General features: G+C 45.7%; 1 protein-coding gene across 6 annotated transcripts; it reads right to left on the reverse strand.

Annotated features, from left to right (window-relative positions):
- Nucleotides 1-8,685: 8,685 nt before the first annotated feature.
- LOC109906588 (RNA-binding protein 4.1) lies at nucleotides 8,686-17,837 on the reverse strand. Of its 6 annotated transcripts, none has more exons than XM_020504353.2 (4): nucleotides 17,728-17,837; nucleotides 16,508-16,943; nucleotides 11,263-12,157; nucleotides 8,686-9,460 (listed from the first exon to the last, which is right to left on the reverse strand). In XM_020504353.2, the coding sequence occupies exons 2-3, from the start codon at nucleotides 16,917-16,919 to the stop codon at nucleotides 11,283-11,285; spliced, it is 1,287 nt and encodes a 428-aa protein (XP_020359942.1). In that variant the 5' UTR covers nucleotides 16,920-16,943; nucleotides 17,728-17,837; the 3' UTR covers nucleotides 8,686-9,460; nucleotides 11,263-11,282. The 6 variants fall into 6 exon arrangements, with proteins under 6 accessions (XP_020359942.1, XP_020359943.1, XP_020359941.1 ...); XM_020504354.2 differs by lacking the exon at nucleotides 17,728-17,837 and adding an exon at nucleotides 17,643-17,721; XM_020504352.2 differs by lacking the exons at nucleotides 16,508-16,943; nucleotides 17,728-17,837 and adding exons at nucleotides 12,598-13,022; nucleotides 13,602-15,144.
- Nucleotides 17,838-17,998: the final 161 nt, after the last annotated feature.

Consider the following 17,998-nt stretch of genomic DNA (forward strand, 5'->3'; position numbering starts at 1 on the left):
CCGTCAGCAGCAATGAACTGAGTTCGAAGGATGACAAAGCAAGCTGGATAACAAAGTTGGATAACAAAGCAAGCATTATCATGTAGGAACTATATTCCTTTATGTGCAATCAGAGAAAATGTCCATGTGTATCTATGCTGTAGGTTAGTTATCTTTGAATGCAGCAGGTAATCTTCTTATAGTCATTACTTAATATACTGAGTTTATATACCAATTCTGGGGTCAATTTGACTAATGGTGTATGTTAACATTTGTGAAATATTCTCAGCGTTAGTGTATTGGTATTGTGAGCGGACCAAGTAATTGGGTGTCACTCTAAAGCGGGAAGGTGGAATAAACGAGTCAGGAGTAGGTTTTCTTGATTGAACACAGTTCTCTATTGAGGGCATTTGGTCAACACAAACACTCCAACATAATCAATGAAAATCTTCCAAGGAAAACATACATCTTCTTCTCCAGATGAAACAGGAACACAATAGGATTATCTTTAAACTACAACAAAAAGTCACAGGATTGTCACCGTCTTAGTGGTTCTTCCTGGATAGCTCCTCTCTCTCGGTGGCCATCTTCCAGAGATAGTTCCCCCCCCCCCCCCTTTCTCTGCTGGTTCCATTCTCTCTCTTATAGGGGAAGGAGAGTATGTCATTAGTACCGTCAGCTGTGCTTAATTGCCTCTGGTTACCTTGTCTCCCATGCCTTGTTGGGCTACTATCCATGAGCCCAGCCTGCGTCTTGGTCGTCGGGACAGCGCGTCTGCATTCCCGTTCCTCGATCCGGCCCTGTGGATGACATGGAAAGAGAACGGTTGTAAAGACAAAAACCATCTGGCTATTCTGTTGTTATTGTTTCTCTTACCAGCCATCCACGTGAGGGGCGCATGGTCAGTAACTAATGCAAACCTCCGACCCAGTAGGTAGTACCGGAGATAATCGAGGGCCCACTTGATGGCTAAGGCCTCTTTCTCTACGGTCGCATACCTCTGTTCCCGATCGCTGAGCTTCCTACTAATGAAGAGAATCGGCTTCTCTGCTTCACCTTTACCCTGAGCTAGTACGGCCCCGAGCCCTGTATCCGAGGCGTCGACCTGCACAATGAACTCTTGTGAGAAGTCCGGAGCCTGTAGAACGGGATCAGAACACAGGCCATATTTTAGCAATTGAAAGGCCTCTTCCGTCTCGTCTTTCCACTCTACCTGGTTTGGCAGGTTTTTCCTGATGAGGTTTGTGAGGGGGTTGGCAATGGTTGCATATCCCGGGATAAAACGGCGATAATATCCTGTTATCCCTAAGAAGGCCCGAACGTCTCGCTTGGTCCGGGGTCGAGGCCAGTCACGAATTGCCCTGGTCTTCTCTGCCTGTGGGCGTATTTTCCCATTCCCCACGGTGTACCCCAGGCCCAGGCAGCATTTATTTGGATTGGCTGTCAACCCTGTGGCTTCCAAACTCACGAGCACCGCCCCATATCGCAGGAGGTGACTATCCCAGTCCTCGCTGTGGATGACCACATCGTCTATGTATGCCGCTGCATACTCTTGATGGGGCCGTAGAATGGCATCCATGAGGCGTTGGAAAGTTGCAGCGGCACCGTGCAGTCCGAAGGGCATCCTCGCATACTGGAAAAGCCCCTCTGGGGTGGCGAAGGCAGTCTTTGGGCGATCCTCCGGAGCCACCGGCACTTGCCAATATCCCTTCGTCAAATCCAGGGTAGTGATGAACTTGGCCTTTCCTAAGCGCTCCAAGAGTTCATCCACGCGGGGCATGGGATACGCATCGAATGTAGAGATGGCATTCACGCCCCTAAAGTCGTTGCAGAGTCTCATACTACCATTGGATTTGGGGACCAGGACTATGGGACTGGACCACTCACTCGTTGAGGGCGCTATCACGCCCATCCTCAAAATCTCCCTCACCTCTTTCTTAGCGATGACTCGGCGAGCCTCAGGAATCCTGTAAGGGCGGATATGCACCTTCTGGCCGGGTGTGGATATGGTGGAACAGGACATCTGTTTGTCCTGGGAATGGAGAGAATATTCAACCGAAGTTCATAATCAGCTTGTCTAGCTGTCTTGACTGCTCCGGTAGGAGAGTTTGGCCACGGCGCACCTGTGGTAGAGCCTCCTCTTTTCCTTTGCCCTCCAGGGCCATCAAAGCCACCTCCTCCTCTCGTCCATGGTACGTCTTCAGCAGGTTTATGTGATAGAGTTGGACCTTCTTCCTCCTGTCAGGTTGCTTGATGAGGTAATTGACCGGTGAGACCCTTTTCATTACCTCGTAGGGCCCCCTCCACTGCGCCAGCAAGCGATGTTCGGCCGTGGGCACAAGCACCATCACTTTCTCTCCCACGGTGAACTCACGGGGGGTCGCGGACTTATCATAGGCCCGGCCTTGGGTCCTTTGGGCCTTCTCCATATGCCCCTTGACTATGGGCCATATTGCTGACAGGCGGTCTCTCATCAGGGTAACGTGTTCTATTGTGGATCGAAAGGGACATGGTTGGGTTTCCCAAGTCTCCTTGGCTAAGTCGAGGATTCCTCGACAGGGTCTGCCATAGAGCAATTCAAACGGAGAGAATCCAGTGGATGCCTGGGGTACTTCTCGCAGGGCAAACATTAAGTGTGGGAGAAGCATGTCCCAGTTTTTCCCGTCTCGGGACACCACTCTTCTCAACATGCTTTTAATCATTTTGTTCAAGCGTTCACACAACCCATCTGTTTGAGGGTGGAATATGCTTGTACGTATCTGTTGCACCTGATATAACCGACACAAGTCCTTCATCAACCGGGACATGAACGGGGTTCCTTGATCGGTTAAGATAGTCTTGGGAAGGCCCACACGAGAGAACATCAGGAATAACTCCTTGGCAATTCCCTTTGACGACATGTTACGCAGGGGTATGGCCTCCGGGAACTTGGTAGCGTAATCTATAACCACTAGGATGTACTCGTGTCCTCTGGCGGATTTTGGGAGGGGTCCTACGAGGTCCATAGCTATGCGTTCAAAGGGAGTCTCTATGATGGGGAGAGGAATCAAAGGGTTACGTAGGTGTGGCCGTTGGGCTGTACGTTGACATTGATCACACGTCCTACAATACCTGGCCACATCCCGGGTGACCTGGGGCCAATAGAATCTCTGCATGATTCTGTCAATAGTCTTGTCTCGTGCCAGGTGTCCTCCTAGGACGTGGGAATGGGCTAACTGTAGAACTGTATCCCTGTATGGCCTAGGCACCATTAGTAATTCCTGGTTTTCCCCCCTTTGTCGTACGACCCAGTATAAGATTGCATAGTAAGGAAGAGGAGGCTCACCTGATCCGTCGACGTTCCTCCCGTCGATCACCTTCACCTTCCTCATGGCCTCCCTTAGGTCTGGGTCTCTATGCTGCGAGGTGCCGAACTGTCCCTTTAATTCCTGGGGCAGGTCGACCTCGGTAGACGGATGTGGAGGATGTTCCACATCCCCATCAGGGGTGACCGAGGAGAATCCCTTCCAGGTTCCCTCCTCGGATGGAGCTTCAAATATATCCCTTAGCGCCTGGTTGCTCCTTCCTTCATGCGTTGTGTATAACCCTTCAAATGTGTCTTCATCGGTGGTTTCCTGGAATATCTGTCGTAAACGTTGGGTCGCTATTTCTTCCTCTGCTGCAGAGGACGAGGAAGCAGCTACGTCTCCTTGTAGGACTACTACCTCGGGCTTGAATTTTCTCTTCTTTCCTGTCCCCCTTCTTCCCGTGCATAACGTCATCTGCCGAAGCTCCTTATATAGGGGACAGTCTCTCCCGATGAATAATGGCCCCTTCAGCTGGGGCACTTTCCCTGCCCTGACTGTACACCTTCCTTTTGGAGTGAGAATAGGCAGATTCACAGTGGGGTAATAGTGGGTGTCTCCATGGATGCAGGATACGGCTACTTTGTCTGGTAGCAGGGTTGCAGAGGTCACCATCCGCTCCTCTACTAACGTAACCATACTTCGAGTCGAGAATAGCTACCACATCTTGTCCTTCGACTCGCACCGGAATCTCTGAGGCTGGGGCTATCTCTGCTAACCAACAGTGTTGATCCTGCCCCCTCAAAACGGGATGTGTGGGGGTAGGCAGTGATGACTCCGTGACCATGGGCTCATCCTTGCTAGGACATTGTGGGGCATAATGGTTGGGAGACTGACATTTATAACACCGACCCTGCTGTGTGGTGGCTGACTTCTCCCACCTCCGGGGGGGGCTTGGACGTTTCGGTGGCGGGCGCGCCGGGGTGAGTCGTGGTACGGGATTGGAAGACTCCTTCCGTTCCTCCTTGTCACTTTTTAACAACTCCCCTGTAGACCGATATGTTTCCACCGCCTGGGCTATGTCGTCGGCTGACAACGGGTTGGCTTGCCCCACAACCCTTTTTAAGTCACTGGGTAATTCTCTCAATATCTTGTCCACTACGAGAGTCTCTATCACATGTCCTACTCCCTTTCCAGGTTCTAGCCACTGTTTCGTCAGTCGTATTAATGCGAAGATCTGGGCACGGACGGGTTGATCAGCTGTATAGGTCCATTGATGGAACTTTACAGACCTATCTCTGGCCGTCAGCTGGTACCGGGACAGGATCTCGGTTTTTAGTCGCCCATAGTCCGCAGCTTCACGGGAATCCAGGTCAAAATAGGCTTCCTGAGCCACCCCGGTCAAAAGAGGGGCTAATGCGCTCGCCCATTCTGTGGGCGGCCACTCTTCCGAGGTGGCCGTCCTTTCGAAGGTCATGAGGAAGGCCTCAATATCATCCTCCTTGGAGAGACGAGGTAAGATGGCGTGAGCAGCCGCTCTTGGCTTAACTCTGGGTTCTTCTCGTCGGCTCAGCTGTTGTTGCAGGAGTTCTATGGTTGTCTGCTGTGCCGTGATCAATTGTTGTAGTAGGGCGTTATCCATCGTTCTTGAATGGTTCCTCCGGGTCTACTGGAAGAATCTTGATTTACTCACTTATCCTTGTGTCACTCGTCCACCTAATACCCGCATTCTCCACCAATGTGAGCAGACCAAGTAATTGGGTGTCACTCTAAAGCGGGAAGGTGGAATAAACGAGTCAGGAGTAGGTTTTCTTGATTGAACACAGTTCTCTATTGAGGGCATTTGGTCAACACAAACACTCCAACATAATCAATGAAAATCTTCCAAGGAAAAACATACATCTTCTTCTCCAGATGAAACAGGAACACAATAGGATTATCTTTAAACTACAACAAAAAGTCACGGGATTGTCACCGTCTTAGTGGTTCTTCCTGGATAGCTCCTCTCTCTCGGTGGCCATCTTCCAGAGATAGTTCCCCCCCCTTTCTCTGCTGGTTCCATTCTCTGTCTTATAGGGGAAGGAGAGTATGTCATTAGTACCGTCAGCTGTGCTTAATTGCCTCTGGTTACCTTGTCTCCCATGCCTTGTTGGGCTACTATCCATGAGCCCAGCCTGCCCTCTGGTGGTCCTTCCACAGTATATTACAGGCATCTTTGAATACTGGGACTCATTTTGTCTAAATCTGTTTGTGTATTTTTTTATTTAACCTTTATTTATCTAGGCAAGTCAGTTAAGAACAAATTCTTATTTACAATAACGGCCTACGCCGGCCAAACCCTAACCAGGATGATGCTGGACCAATTGTGCCACCCTATAGGACTGCCGATCACGGCCAGTTGTGATACAGCCAGGGATCAAACCAGGGTTTGTAGTGACGCCTCTAGCACTGCGATGCAGTGCCATAGACCGCTGCGGCACTCGGGAGCCCCGAGTGGTGTAAATAATTTAAATTTGAGTTGGTACATTCCACATTAGCATTCCAAAATACTAAAACACACTCTCACAGCTGTAAAACGCTGACTGCTCAAGCGGCAGGAATTTTCCAGAATAAAATATCCACTTTTCACTAAGTTCAGACCACATAATAGGGCAATAATATGTGATTATACAGATCGACTAATCACAATATTTCACAGTTAGTCTGCATAATTTAAATCTAACATTAATTTGAAGGACAAAGTCCACTTGATCAATAGTTATTGTTTTAGTATCTAGGGTGACCACATCTCGGATTGTGCGGGACAGTCCCGAATATAGGCCCTTTTTCCTGCGCCCTGCAACCAACCAATCATGTTCCGCATTTTATCATAAGAATTCAAATGCACTAATTGTGAAAAAATTGTCAATTTGTCCCATATTTCAGTCAGACTTCCAATTCATTTGATGAAAAGTGACATTTCAACCTGTATCTTTTGCAGTCACTTTGCGCTTATGGCAAGATATTATATTATATGGATATGGTGCTGGTGATGTTAAACATTTATCCTATTGTTGTTGTGATCTGCTATGATGCGCAGCGCAAGAGACGTGTGCCAATGTCATATCACCAACCAATCACATTTGTAAAATCCTTATGGGCTAAATTCCAGCTAAACTTGGAGGACAGTTAATTTTGCTGCAGTAGGTTAAATCAGGGTCACACAGAGTGTTTCTTGGTAGTCTTAAACAATTCTACTTTGAAACAAATTATACACCTCACACACATGGTTATGGACGTAAAATACAGTGCCTTCAGAAAGTATCGACACCCCTTGACTTTTCCACAATTTTGTTGTGTTACAGCCTTAATTTAACATTTATTCATTCAAGTTTTTTTGTCACTAGCTTACACACAATTACCCATGTCAAATTGGAATTTTGTTTTTAGAAATCTTTACAAATTAATAAAAAATGAAAAGCTCTGCATCTAAGTGCTAGAGGAGTCACTACAGACCTGGTTTGATCCTTGGCTGTATCACAACCAGGCGTGATCGGGAGTCCCACAGGGAGGTGCACAAAATGGCCCAGCGTCATCCAGTTAGGAGAGGGTTTGGCCAGGGGGGCTTTACTTGGCTCATCGCACTCTAGCAACTCCTTGTGGCGGGCCAGGCGCCTGCATGGTAACCTCGGTTGTCAGTTGAACGGTGTTTCCTCCGACGCATTGGTGCGGCTGGCTTCCGGGTTAAGCGGGCGGGTGTTAAGAAGCTTGGTTTGTTTTGGAGGACGCATGACTCGACCTTTGCCTCTCCTGAGATCTTTGGGGAGTTACAGCGATGAGACAAGATCAAAATTGGGGAGAAAAAAATAGATAAATGTATTGAGTTAATAAGTATTTAACCCCTTTGTTATGGCAAACCTAAATAGGTTCAGGAGTAAAAATGTGCTTAACAAGTCATATATTAAGTTGCATGGACTCAGTCTGTGTGCAATAATAGTGTCGAATATGATTTTTGAATGACTACCTCATCTCTGTACCCCACACATACAATTATCTTGAAGGTCCCTCAGTCGAGCAGTGAAAATCAAACACAGATTCAACCACTAAAACCCACCTATTGGTAGATGGGTAAAAAATAAATAAAAGCAGACATTGAATATCCCTTTGAGCATGGTGAAGTTAATAATTACACTTTGGATGGTGTATCAATACACCCAGTCTCGACAAAGATACAGGAAACCGCTCACAGATTTCACCCTGAGGCCTATTGAGACTTTAAAACAGTTTAATGTTTGTGAGAGGAGAAAACTGAGGATGGATCAACAGTGAAAAGAAGGACACCTGTACAGAAATATTTTTTATTTTTTAAATGCATCCTGTTTGCAACAAGGCACTAAATTAATACTGCAAAAAATGTGGCAAAGCAAATCACTTTTTGTCCTGAATAGCTAGTGTTGTTTATGGCAAATCCAATACAACACATCACTGAGTACTACTCTCCATATTTTCAAGCACAGTGGTGGCGGCATCATATTATGGGTATGCTTGGAATCATTAAGGACTGGGGAGTTTTTCAGGATAAAACAAAATTACGTAATGGAGGCACAGGCCAAATCCTAGAGGAAAACCTGGTTCAGTCTGCTTTCCACCAGACGCTGGGAGATGAATTCACATTTCAGCAGGGCAATAACCTAAAACACAAGGTCAAATCTACACTGGAGTTGCTTACCAAGAAGTCAGCGAACATTCTTGAGTGGCCGAGTTACAGTTTTGACTTAAATTAACTTGAAAATCTAAGGCAAGACCTGAAAATGTTAATGGCTGGAATGGAACGGTATCAAACACAAACCATGTTTGACTCGGTTTCATTAATTCCATTCCAGACGTTCCAATGAGCCCGTCCACCTATAGCCCCCCCTCTGCAACCAACAAAGTTTATAGTCTCTAGCTCAAACAGGGCAAAGGATATGATGGTTTAAGTGAAGCTGTTTATAACAGTGTCACCTATAGGCCAATCGGTGCTATTTTTCATTTACCAAGCTACTCATGGCCTCAAATTTCTGTGTGCCAAATTAGGAAAAACTACCAATCTATGCCTGAGTTATTTGACCATGACAAGAAAAAAAGGAAAAATAATTCAGAATATTTTTTGGGTCAATCATCAAACCAATGTGAAGGCCTAACCAAATAGTATGTTTTAACATGATTTGTCCTGGATTAACCTCAGGTGTGTTAATTAACCTACAGTATAGATCATGGCCATTCAATATTACCACTATCATGTTAAGAGTCTAAGAAATACACACTAAAATGTATTCATGCTACTGCTGAGATACCGAGGAGGAAACATTTGAGCTTGAAAACTACATTCCAAGAGTTCAGGGGGGGGATAGTAAAGTGAACAAGACATGGAACGAAATCACAAATCAAATGACAAATAGTACACCTTTTCAGAGTGATTTTATTGAGAAACAAAATGGACATAAATATTTCTCATATCATTCAGGGCAAATAGTGCCAAATGCACTCTTAAACACATTGCTTTTCAAGATGGAATGGGACTATACAACAGTTTAGAAATGTTCAGGATGTATACAAAGTGTATTATTTCATTCAAACACATGAGCAATACAGTCATATGTTAAGTGGAAAATTAGATTTGAAGCAGCAGGGCTTCCCTTGAGTGCAATTTCACTTTCAAAAGGTATTGAAAAATATCAGCCGAAATGCATAATATGCCTCCCCTGCCTTAGATGTGGAGTAAAATAAAATATATATTATTTACACATTCATTCACAACACCTGTATCGATTGTTTTAATGGTTTTATATGCATTTTAAAAAGGAAGGCGAATGTGATGAGCAACTGATTGCATTCATCGCACTAATGCATAAAACTGCTAACTAGAGTTAAGTGCAATGACTGATTCAACTACTGCTACAACACCTCCAACTGAAGGACTCACATTAAAAAATAAAACGTGCACATGGTTGCTTTTCGTTAAATACCTAAAATCTAATAATACCTGAAATCTATATTTACATTCTGTTTTCAGCTGGGAAATACAAAACATCACTAAGCTATCAGTTAACACACAAGACAGATATCGAACAGTGAAGATAAAGGTCCGCACATTCCCCATCCATCCCACGACCACGTCGAAACGCATAGCGAGACGGAACTAAGATGGCCAACCGAGCACGACACTGTTGCGACACCTGAAAAGAGAGCATACCAAATAGTAACACGGTCATCCACAAGATGCAGTCAAGTTCCACGGCATGCATTCTCTCCTATTCGATCAACAGGCTTGACAGCGTCGGCTTTATCAACCTATGACGAGACAGAAAACCTGACAGATCTAAGACATTACCTAGAGAAACTATCAAACACCCAGTGTTTATATTAACACTACACCGAACAAAAATATAAAACGCAACAATTTTAAAGATGTTACTGAGTTACAGTTCATATAAGGAAATCAGTCAACTGAAATTCATCGGGCCCTAATCTACAGATTGCACATGACTGGGAATACAGATATGCATCTGTTGGTAACACAGATAACTTAAAGAAATGGTAGGGGCTTCAGTCAGAAAAGCAGTCAGTACATGGTGTGACAACCATTTGCCTCATGCAGCACAACACATCTCATTCACATAGAGAGTTGATCAGGCTGCTGATTATGGCCCGTGGAATATTGTCCCACTCCTCTTCAATGGCTGTTCAAAGTTGCTGTACATTGGCCGGACCTGGAACACTGTTGTACATGTTGATCCAGAGCATGCCAAACACACTCAATGGGTGACATGTCTGGTGAGTACGCAGGCCATGGAAGAACTGGGACATTTTCAACTTACAGGAATAGTGTGCAGATCCTTGTGACATGAGGCCGTGCCTTTTCATGCTGAAACATGAGGTGATGGCTGCGGATGAATGGCATGACAATGGGCCTCAGGATCTCGGCACAGTACCTCTGTGCATTCAAATTGCCATCAATAAAATACAAATTGTGTTCGTTGTCAGTAGCAACTTCCTGCCTATAGCATAACCCCACTGCCACCATGGAGCACTCTGTTCACAACGTTGACATCAGCAAACCACTTGCCCACACGATGCCATACATCTGCCCGGTAGTTGAAACAGATTCATCCGTAAAGAACACACATTTTGCCAGTGGCCATCAAAGGTGATAATTTGCCAACTGAAGTCGGTTACAACTCCAAACTGCAGTCAGGTCAAAACCCTGGTTAGGAAGACGAGCACGCAGATGAGCTTCCCTGAGACAGTTTCTGACTGTTTGGGCAGAAATTCTTCAGTCGTGCAAACCCAGTTTCATCAGATGTCCGGGTGGCTGGTCTCAGACGATCCCGCAGGTGAAGAAGCCGGATGTGGAGGTCCTGGGCTGGCGTGGTTACAGGTGGTCTGCAGTTGTGAGACCGTTTGGACTTACTGCCAAATTGTCTAAAGTGACATTGGAGGTGGCTTACAGTAGAGAAATGACATTCAAATTCTCTGGCGGACATTCCTGCAGTCAGCATGCCAATTGCACGCTCTCTCAAAACTTGAGACATCTGTGGCATTGTGCTGTGTAACTAAACTTCACATTTTCGAAGTGGCCTTTTATTGTCCCCAACACAAGCTGCACCTGTGTTATGATCATGCCGTTTAATCAGCTTCATGATATGCCACACCGGTCTGGTGGATGGATTATCTTGGCAAAGGAGAAATACTCACTAACAGGGATGTAAACAAACTTGCGCACAAAATTTGAGAGAAATAAGCTTTTTCAGGGTATTGAACATTTCTGGGGATCTTTTATTTCAGCTCATTAAACATGGGAGCAACACTTTATATGGTGCGTTTATATTTTTGTTCAGTTTATTTATTTTATTTTATTTTACCTTTATTTAACCAGGTAGGCAAGTTGAGAACAAGTTCTCATTTACAATTGCGACCTGGGTTTAGTTCCCAGGGAACTTAAAATCACGCAAACCTGTGAAAGCTAGTCAGGTCTCACCTGGACAAGTGGGAAAAAGGTTAGTAAGCATAGCGCGCCCGCTCAGCGTAGGGGTCCCGCGGGATGTCATAAGCCAAGCTTCTGGGGAGGGAGGACACCGGGGAGAGGCGCGCGCGCTCGTACGCGTAGCCCTCAGCATCAGCAGGGATTCGCCGGATCGGGCTCCGGTCGCGGGAGTAGTATGAGGAGATGGAGGCTGGTAGAGGAGGGAGGGGACAGCGCTCGTATAGGTCGAGGCTAGAGGGCGGCAGGCGCTCCCTCATTATGGCTGAGGAGGAGGGGGGAGGTGGGGCTGGCAAAGGGACAGACCGGCGCTCTTCGAAATAACTGGCTCCATACGAGTGAGCCCGGTACTTCTCGTAGAAGTCCACAACACCATAAGGATCCCGGTCCTCGTAAGATGACCGGCGCACTGGGTTGGCTGGGATCACACCATAGCTCGAGCTGGTGCAGCCGTACGCTGACTCGCTGGCGTATGTCCGGGCCATGCATTGTTCGGCAGCGCTCATTCCATAACCCTGCGGGACACTGTAACTCATTGCGCCCTCGTAGCCCGCGCCCCTGCCATACCCGGGTACACTGCCGCTGCCGTAAACAGACCATCTGTTGCCAAAGTCGTGCACGGAAGCGTAGCTGCCACTGTAACCTGGATCGCCGCCACTGAAGCCCCGTTGATAAACGCGACCGCTGCGACTCCCCCCGCCGAACCTGGGGGCACCGCCATCGAATCCATCAGAGCGTGGCTCGGCACCCTCTCTGTAGTTGCCCAACGTGTCGAGCGGACATTCTTTGGACCAGTGGCCTTCCTGCCCGCACCGATAACAACCAGTCCTCTCTCCCATGCCAGGCGTAGTACGCAGGCGGCTAGTCGAAAGCTTCACGCTCAGCAGTTTGCCTTTAAAAAAAAAAAGACGCAAGAGTTTACGACGATACAATAAACTGTTCCATCTATGCATATGAGCTACGGAATCAGAAAGGAGGCGGGCACGTACTAAAACACTATCCTAATAGCCTACATTTTAAAACACCTCTGAACGTAAACACTGACGATTGTTCTATCCAAGCAACACTGACCCAGGTATACGGAAATATATCCACAACTGACACACAAGTCCATATTCTGGGATGAATTTTAAAGATACAAAAATGAGTACAACATGTGCATTTGGAGACAGCGGTTAACTGCCCCTTACTTTCACTACTTACCTTTATCCATGACTTACCTATCAGTTTTGTTAAGACCTTTTCTTAGTGAATAGAACTCATTCTAATTATCAGGGTGGACCTACACCACACTGGGCACTGACCAACCAAGCCCTGCCTGTGTGAGTTCACCTTGGAAGGCTGTGTTGTCCAGCCCACTGACGGCCTCCATGGCATCCTCCACACGCTCCAAATGGACAAAGGCGTAGTCCTTCACTATGTCACACTCCACCACTGGGCCATACTCCTCAAACTTGGCCCGTAGTTCTTGGTTGGTACAGCTGCTGTTGATATTACCCACGTGGAGCTTGGTAGAGGCTTTGGGTCTGCCGCGGCTCATCTCCACATTCATGGCCTGCCCGTTGAGCTCGTAGTGGTGGAGATTCTTGATGGCATCTTCTGCCTTGGCTTTGTCGTCCATGTGCACAAAGCCAAAGTTCTTGACGATGTCGCACTCTGAGATCTTGCCATACTGGGAGAAGAGGGAGCGCAGCTCCTCCGCCGTGGTGTCTGGAGACAAATTCCCAATGAAGATTTTCACCATGGTGATGATGCTCCTGCTTCAGTATATAAACAGTGGAAGAGGAAATTAAACTGATGAAACATGAAATAACTTGGCTCAGGAAGTCTTATGAACCTAAGAGCACATTGATTATTTGACTATTTGATAAATTCGCTCTATCAATAATCCGCTGTGCAAGAGGATGCATTGGATCATTAACAGGACCAATTTACCAATCATAATGCTGGTTACTCTCTGCCACCAGTGTCAGAAGTAGCTAGCAGGTTTGGAACTAGACAAGCTGTCCATTGGTCATTAATTCAGCCCAATGATTCAGGCACGTAAGCGAACGTTTAAAATACATCGCCATCTCAGCATAGTTAAAGCATACATTTGCACGTGTAGTCATTTGTAACGTGCAAGACAGCTAGCGACACCGAATTGCCTCTTGTGGCAACTCTAGCAAGTGTCCGCATATGCATGCATAACGAGCATGCTATCCTAACAATAGATCCGAAACGCGTTCATAGCTGTATGTCAGTTATTTGCTGTTCACATAAGGAAATATGCAACGTCAAAATGTACATAACATTTTTTTTTAAAACGCCATAAATCACATTTTCTACTTTCGTACCTTTCACTGTGGGATGCCACTGGTCTCCGAGATGAAATGGCGCCGCGCCTGCTAGTCACAGCACAATCTCTGCCCATCCCCTCAAAAGGCAAAACCAGATTGGAGGGCGTCGAAATCAGACCGGTTGATTGGACGAAAGCAGCATACGTGCATTTATTTCCGACTGTACTTGATTTAGTAGTACCAGGTTTTAGTAGGTATTTTCAGAAAAGCATTCATTTCAATTTAGTGTCGATGTGGATAAAGGCGGAAGAGAGCATACATAAAGAAAACTGGCACAAAAAAATACTTTATAGTTTATTAAAAAATAAAATGCGAAAAACGTACACGCTTGGACTTAGGAAAAATACAAACTACAACAATTCCCAAAATAGCTTCGCTGTAAAAGGCACCCATAGAAAGTGATTAAGACAAGAGCCCCTTACCTTAATGATTATGTCATAGCCCTGAGTTATGCTCATGTTATTTGCTGTATTGAACATGTTCATGTTTAGTAGCAATGAATATTCAATGAACACAGGTGAATTTGATTTACTAAAACAGAGATTGTTAGAAAACAATATTTAACATATTGCTATATCCTCTTGAATTGGTGTATATCAGATTGGGCCTTCCCGAATTACGCAAGAAGATTACTTTTGGCGGTGCATTAATCTATACGTGCTATGCACACTGTTCAAATTAGTACAAACTTAAATGCTTCTTTTTGGTTAGGAGACGTATGCAGATATTATTGATGAAGCATATCAACTGAGACAAATTGGAATGTTTGTTTTGGGATACGGATAATGTCACCGTGACAGCAACTCTAAGCAAAAGCAGTATGACGAGGATTTCCTCAACACGAAGTGGAATGTCCTCTTGAGAAAACAGATGTTAATGAACGTTCTCAAAGCCAGTGCATGAATTTCACAAATATTCATACCGGTCTATTCTTAAATTGTGTATTACTGGGGAAAATTCAAAACGAAAATGTGGTTGAATGACTGAGCGAAACATGGCATGAATGAGATAATTTGTCATTAATAGCTGAAAACAATTTAAATGAATGAAAAATATTTCTCAAGTAAGACAAAAGTCTCTAAACTATGGTCACCTCAATACGCCAAATTCAGTGGCTAATTTGCTTTGAGGAGATTCTTAAAAATAAAAAGATGTATAATTTCTAAAAAAAGATAAAAAAAATAAAAAAGACAAACAAAGCGAGTGGAAAGCCGGTATAGTTAAGCTAGTATTAACATCACACACACACAGTGCCAGACCTGTGGTTCCAGATAGCTAAGTGTCCTTGTAAGTGACAACTGTAAATAAAGAAAGTATGTTGACTTGAATATGGATTGATTAGTCAGTTGAAGATGAAGATTCATCTGCCGACGGCTGGCACACAGGTGCCAGGACGATGCACATGCCGATTTCCGCCTGCATCAATCTCGTGCCATCACATTCCAAGTCACGAAAGGTTTGTTTGCGGCACAGCTCGATGGAACCATGCAGCTCAGAGGAGGAATGGTAGCAAAGGAAAAGTCTGGCGAGTCATACACACCTAGAAAAGAGCAGAGCATTCGCTTTGAGAATTGGATTGTGTTTTACGGTTTAAAAGCACTGTGGGGTGGGCATAGTTTATGTTCTTCATTGAAGAACTATTAGGATGAACACGAGTCTACAGTTCCCAGCCCCCACTGTGTCATCATCAGTGTACCTTTTTACATTCAATGGCACGCACCATTCCAAATGTCACAGAGCAATGGGCCAGTACTCCTGGTTGGTTGGCTCACCTTGGCAGTATGTAGCTCAGTAAGCATAGCGTGTCCGATCGGTGTAAGGGTCCCTGGCCTGTGGGACGGCGTACGAGGAGCTTCTGGAGGATGACACCGGGGACAGCCGTGAACGCTCATAACCATAGCTGTCAGAGGTGACAGGCACTCGTCTGATCGGGCTGCGGTCTCGCAAGTAGTACGAGGCGGTCGCCGAGGATGGTGGTAGCGGGCGACGCTCGTACGGGTCGACACTAGAGGAGAGCCTTGAGAGGGAGGAAGAGGGGGGAGGGGGGATATAGCCCAGACGGCGCTCTTCAAAATAGCTTGAGCCGTATGGCCGTGCCCTGTACTTCTCATAATAGTCAACATGAATGCTGTAACGGTCTCGCTCATAGGCCGATACCCTCTCGGGATAAGAGCTCGGTAGCCTGCCACTGTACCGATCCCTGGCATCGGAGCTGTACTCCCGAGCAGAGCCATAGCTAGGCCTACGGCTCAAAGGGGGAAGAGGCGGCCCCCCCAGATAACTGGACGATCTGCTATACCCTAGCCTGCCCATGTAATAGGATGCCGCAGCTCTTGGGGGCATCCCGTAGCCACTCGGGTATCTTTCACCACTCCTGCTGAAACCTGGGGGACCCCGTGGGAAACCCCTGCCGCGGCCCATCATTAGGCCACCTCTGGGGCGTTCACCACTGTCACCATAGCTACCGCCGTTCTGACCGCCGTTCGGGCAATCTTTCGACCAGTGACCCTGTTTCCCGCAGACATAGCAGCCCGTTTGAGCTCCCATTCCCGGGACCGTGCGCAGGCGACTGGTGGACAGATGCACGCTCATCAGCTTGCCTTTTGAGGAGAGAGAAGAGACGCATGAGACGGTTGGGTTCTGACACGCACACCACTGCTTCTTAACGGCTGTTATTTCCTCATTGCAAATACTTATATATTAGCATCAATTAGTTCACCTGCAGTTACGTTGAAACCGGATAAAATAATCACGAAAGACTCACGACTTTAGTGCCATTACGTATCCATTAAACTCAGAGAATTAAACCAAAATGCTTTTCGGCATCACTTTACGATCTTTATGCCATCTAAAGGGAAGTGTATTCCGTAACTACAGAAAGCTCAGACTATCTGCGGGTTCACCTTGGAAGGCTGTGTTGTCCAGCCTACTGATGGCCTCCATGGCATCATCCACAGACTCCATGTGGACAAATGCATAGTCTTTCACTATGTCAGCCTCCACCACAGGGCCATACTCCTCAAACTTGGTCTTCAGCTCCTCGTTGGTGCAACCCTCTGGGATGTTGCTGACATGCAGCTTGGTGGTGGACTTTGGTCTGCCGCGGCTCATCTCCACGTTCATTTGCTCCCCGTTGAGCTCATGGTGGTGAAGGTTCTTGATTGCCTCCTCCGCTTCGGCTTTGTCGTTCATGTGCACAAAGCCAAAGTTCTTGACGATGTCGCACTCTGAGATCTTGCCATACTGGGAGAAGAGAGTGCGTAGCTCGTCCACGGTGGTGTCGGAGTCAAGATTGCCTATGAATATTTTCACCATCTTCAAATCTGTGGCGTGTTATTCCTGGAAGTGGAGACAAGCAGTTGTTTGTTTACCAAGTCCATTTCAACTATGTGAAGCATGAAGAAAAATACCACGTCCAAAATTTGCCATGAAATACAACTTTCATAACTAATGTTATGATTATAGGCCTACTTTAATAAAATGTCAAAAGAGAATAAGTTTGCAAGCTATCTGACGTACAGTAGCTAGCAACTCAATCTAGCTAATGTTATCTAGTTACATACCGCTAGCTAATTCTCCAGCTAACAGTAACTGACCAGGCCAAATAGGAAAGTTAACGTTAGTATTGAGAACGTTCCATTTAATCTTTCATGGCTATTAAGAGATAATGTATAAATATATACATTTATTTTATTTTTTATCTTGCAGCTAACTTCGTAAGTCTGACTGTGGTTATAAAAACTAGAAATTCCCTCACTTTAGCCAGTTAACGTCAGCTAGTTGCTTGTTCTGTCGGAATTAACTTAGCTAGTTTAGCTAGCTACCTGTTCTGTTAACCTGGCTGACACTCTCGAAAACCTCCAACTGAAATCTAAATGAGGTTGATAACCTAGCCAGCTAGCTTGGTCTTCGTTTGCGTTAACTAGTTTCTAACATTATATATCTATATTATTTGTTGTTGAAAAGAAACGTTCGCACGGTATGGTGCTAGCTATGACTAACTCTGGTCAAACAAAACACATCGTGATTATATCGTACAGGGTGTCTTAGTCCTCCCTTTAGCAACTTGTTGAATACAAATCAACACTGATTGAGATGTCAATTTCCACCATGTCCCCCTTACCTGAATAACGACTCAAACTGCAAATGCCAATGAATGAATTCTGAAATGGCGCCGTGATTATTTTTAGGAAGTGTGTGACGCAAAGGGATTTTAAAAAAGCAATGGCGCCCCCGTCTGTTTAGTCGAGATACTACATCAATTATAAAGTTAAGCAACATGTCATGTTTTTACGTAAACTGACCCAATTCATAATACTGTTGTAAATAGTCTTGAATAGGAACGTCTTATTACAAGTGGATAAAAAGGATGACAATTTTTATCAACTAATTGT

This window comes from Oncorhynchus kisutch, linkage group LG16, assembly GCF_002021735.2.
Source record: "Oncorhynchus kisutch isolate 150728-3 linkage group LG16, Okis_V2, whole genome shotgun sequence".
In the NCBI taxonomy this organism is placed as follows: Eukaryota; Metazoa; Chordata; class Actinopteri; order Salmoniformes; family Salmonidae; genus Oncorhynchus; species Oncorhynchus kisutch.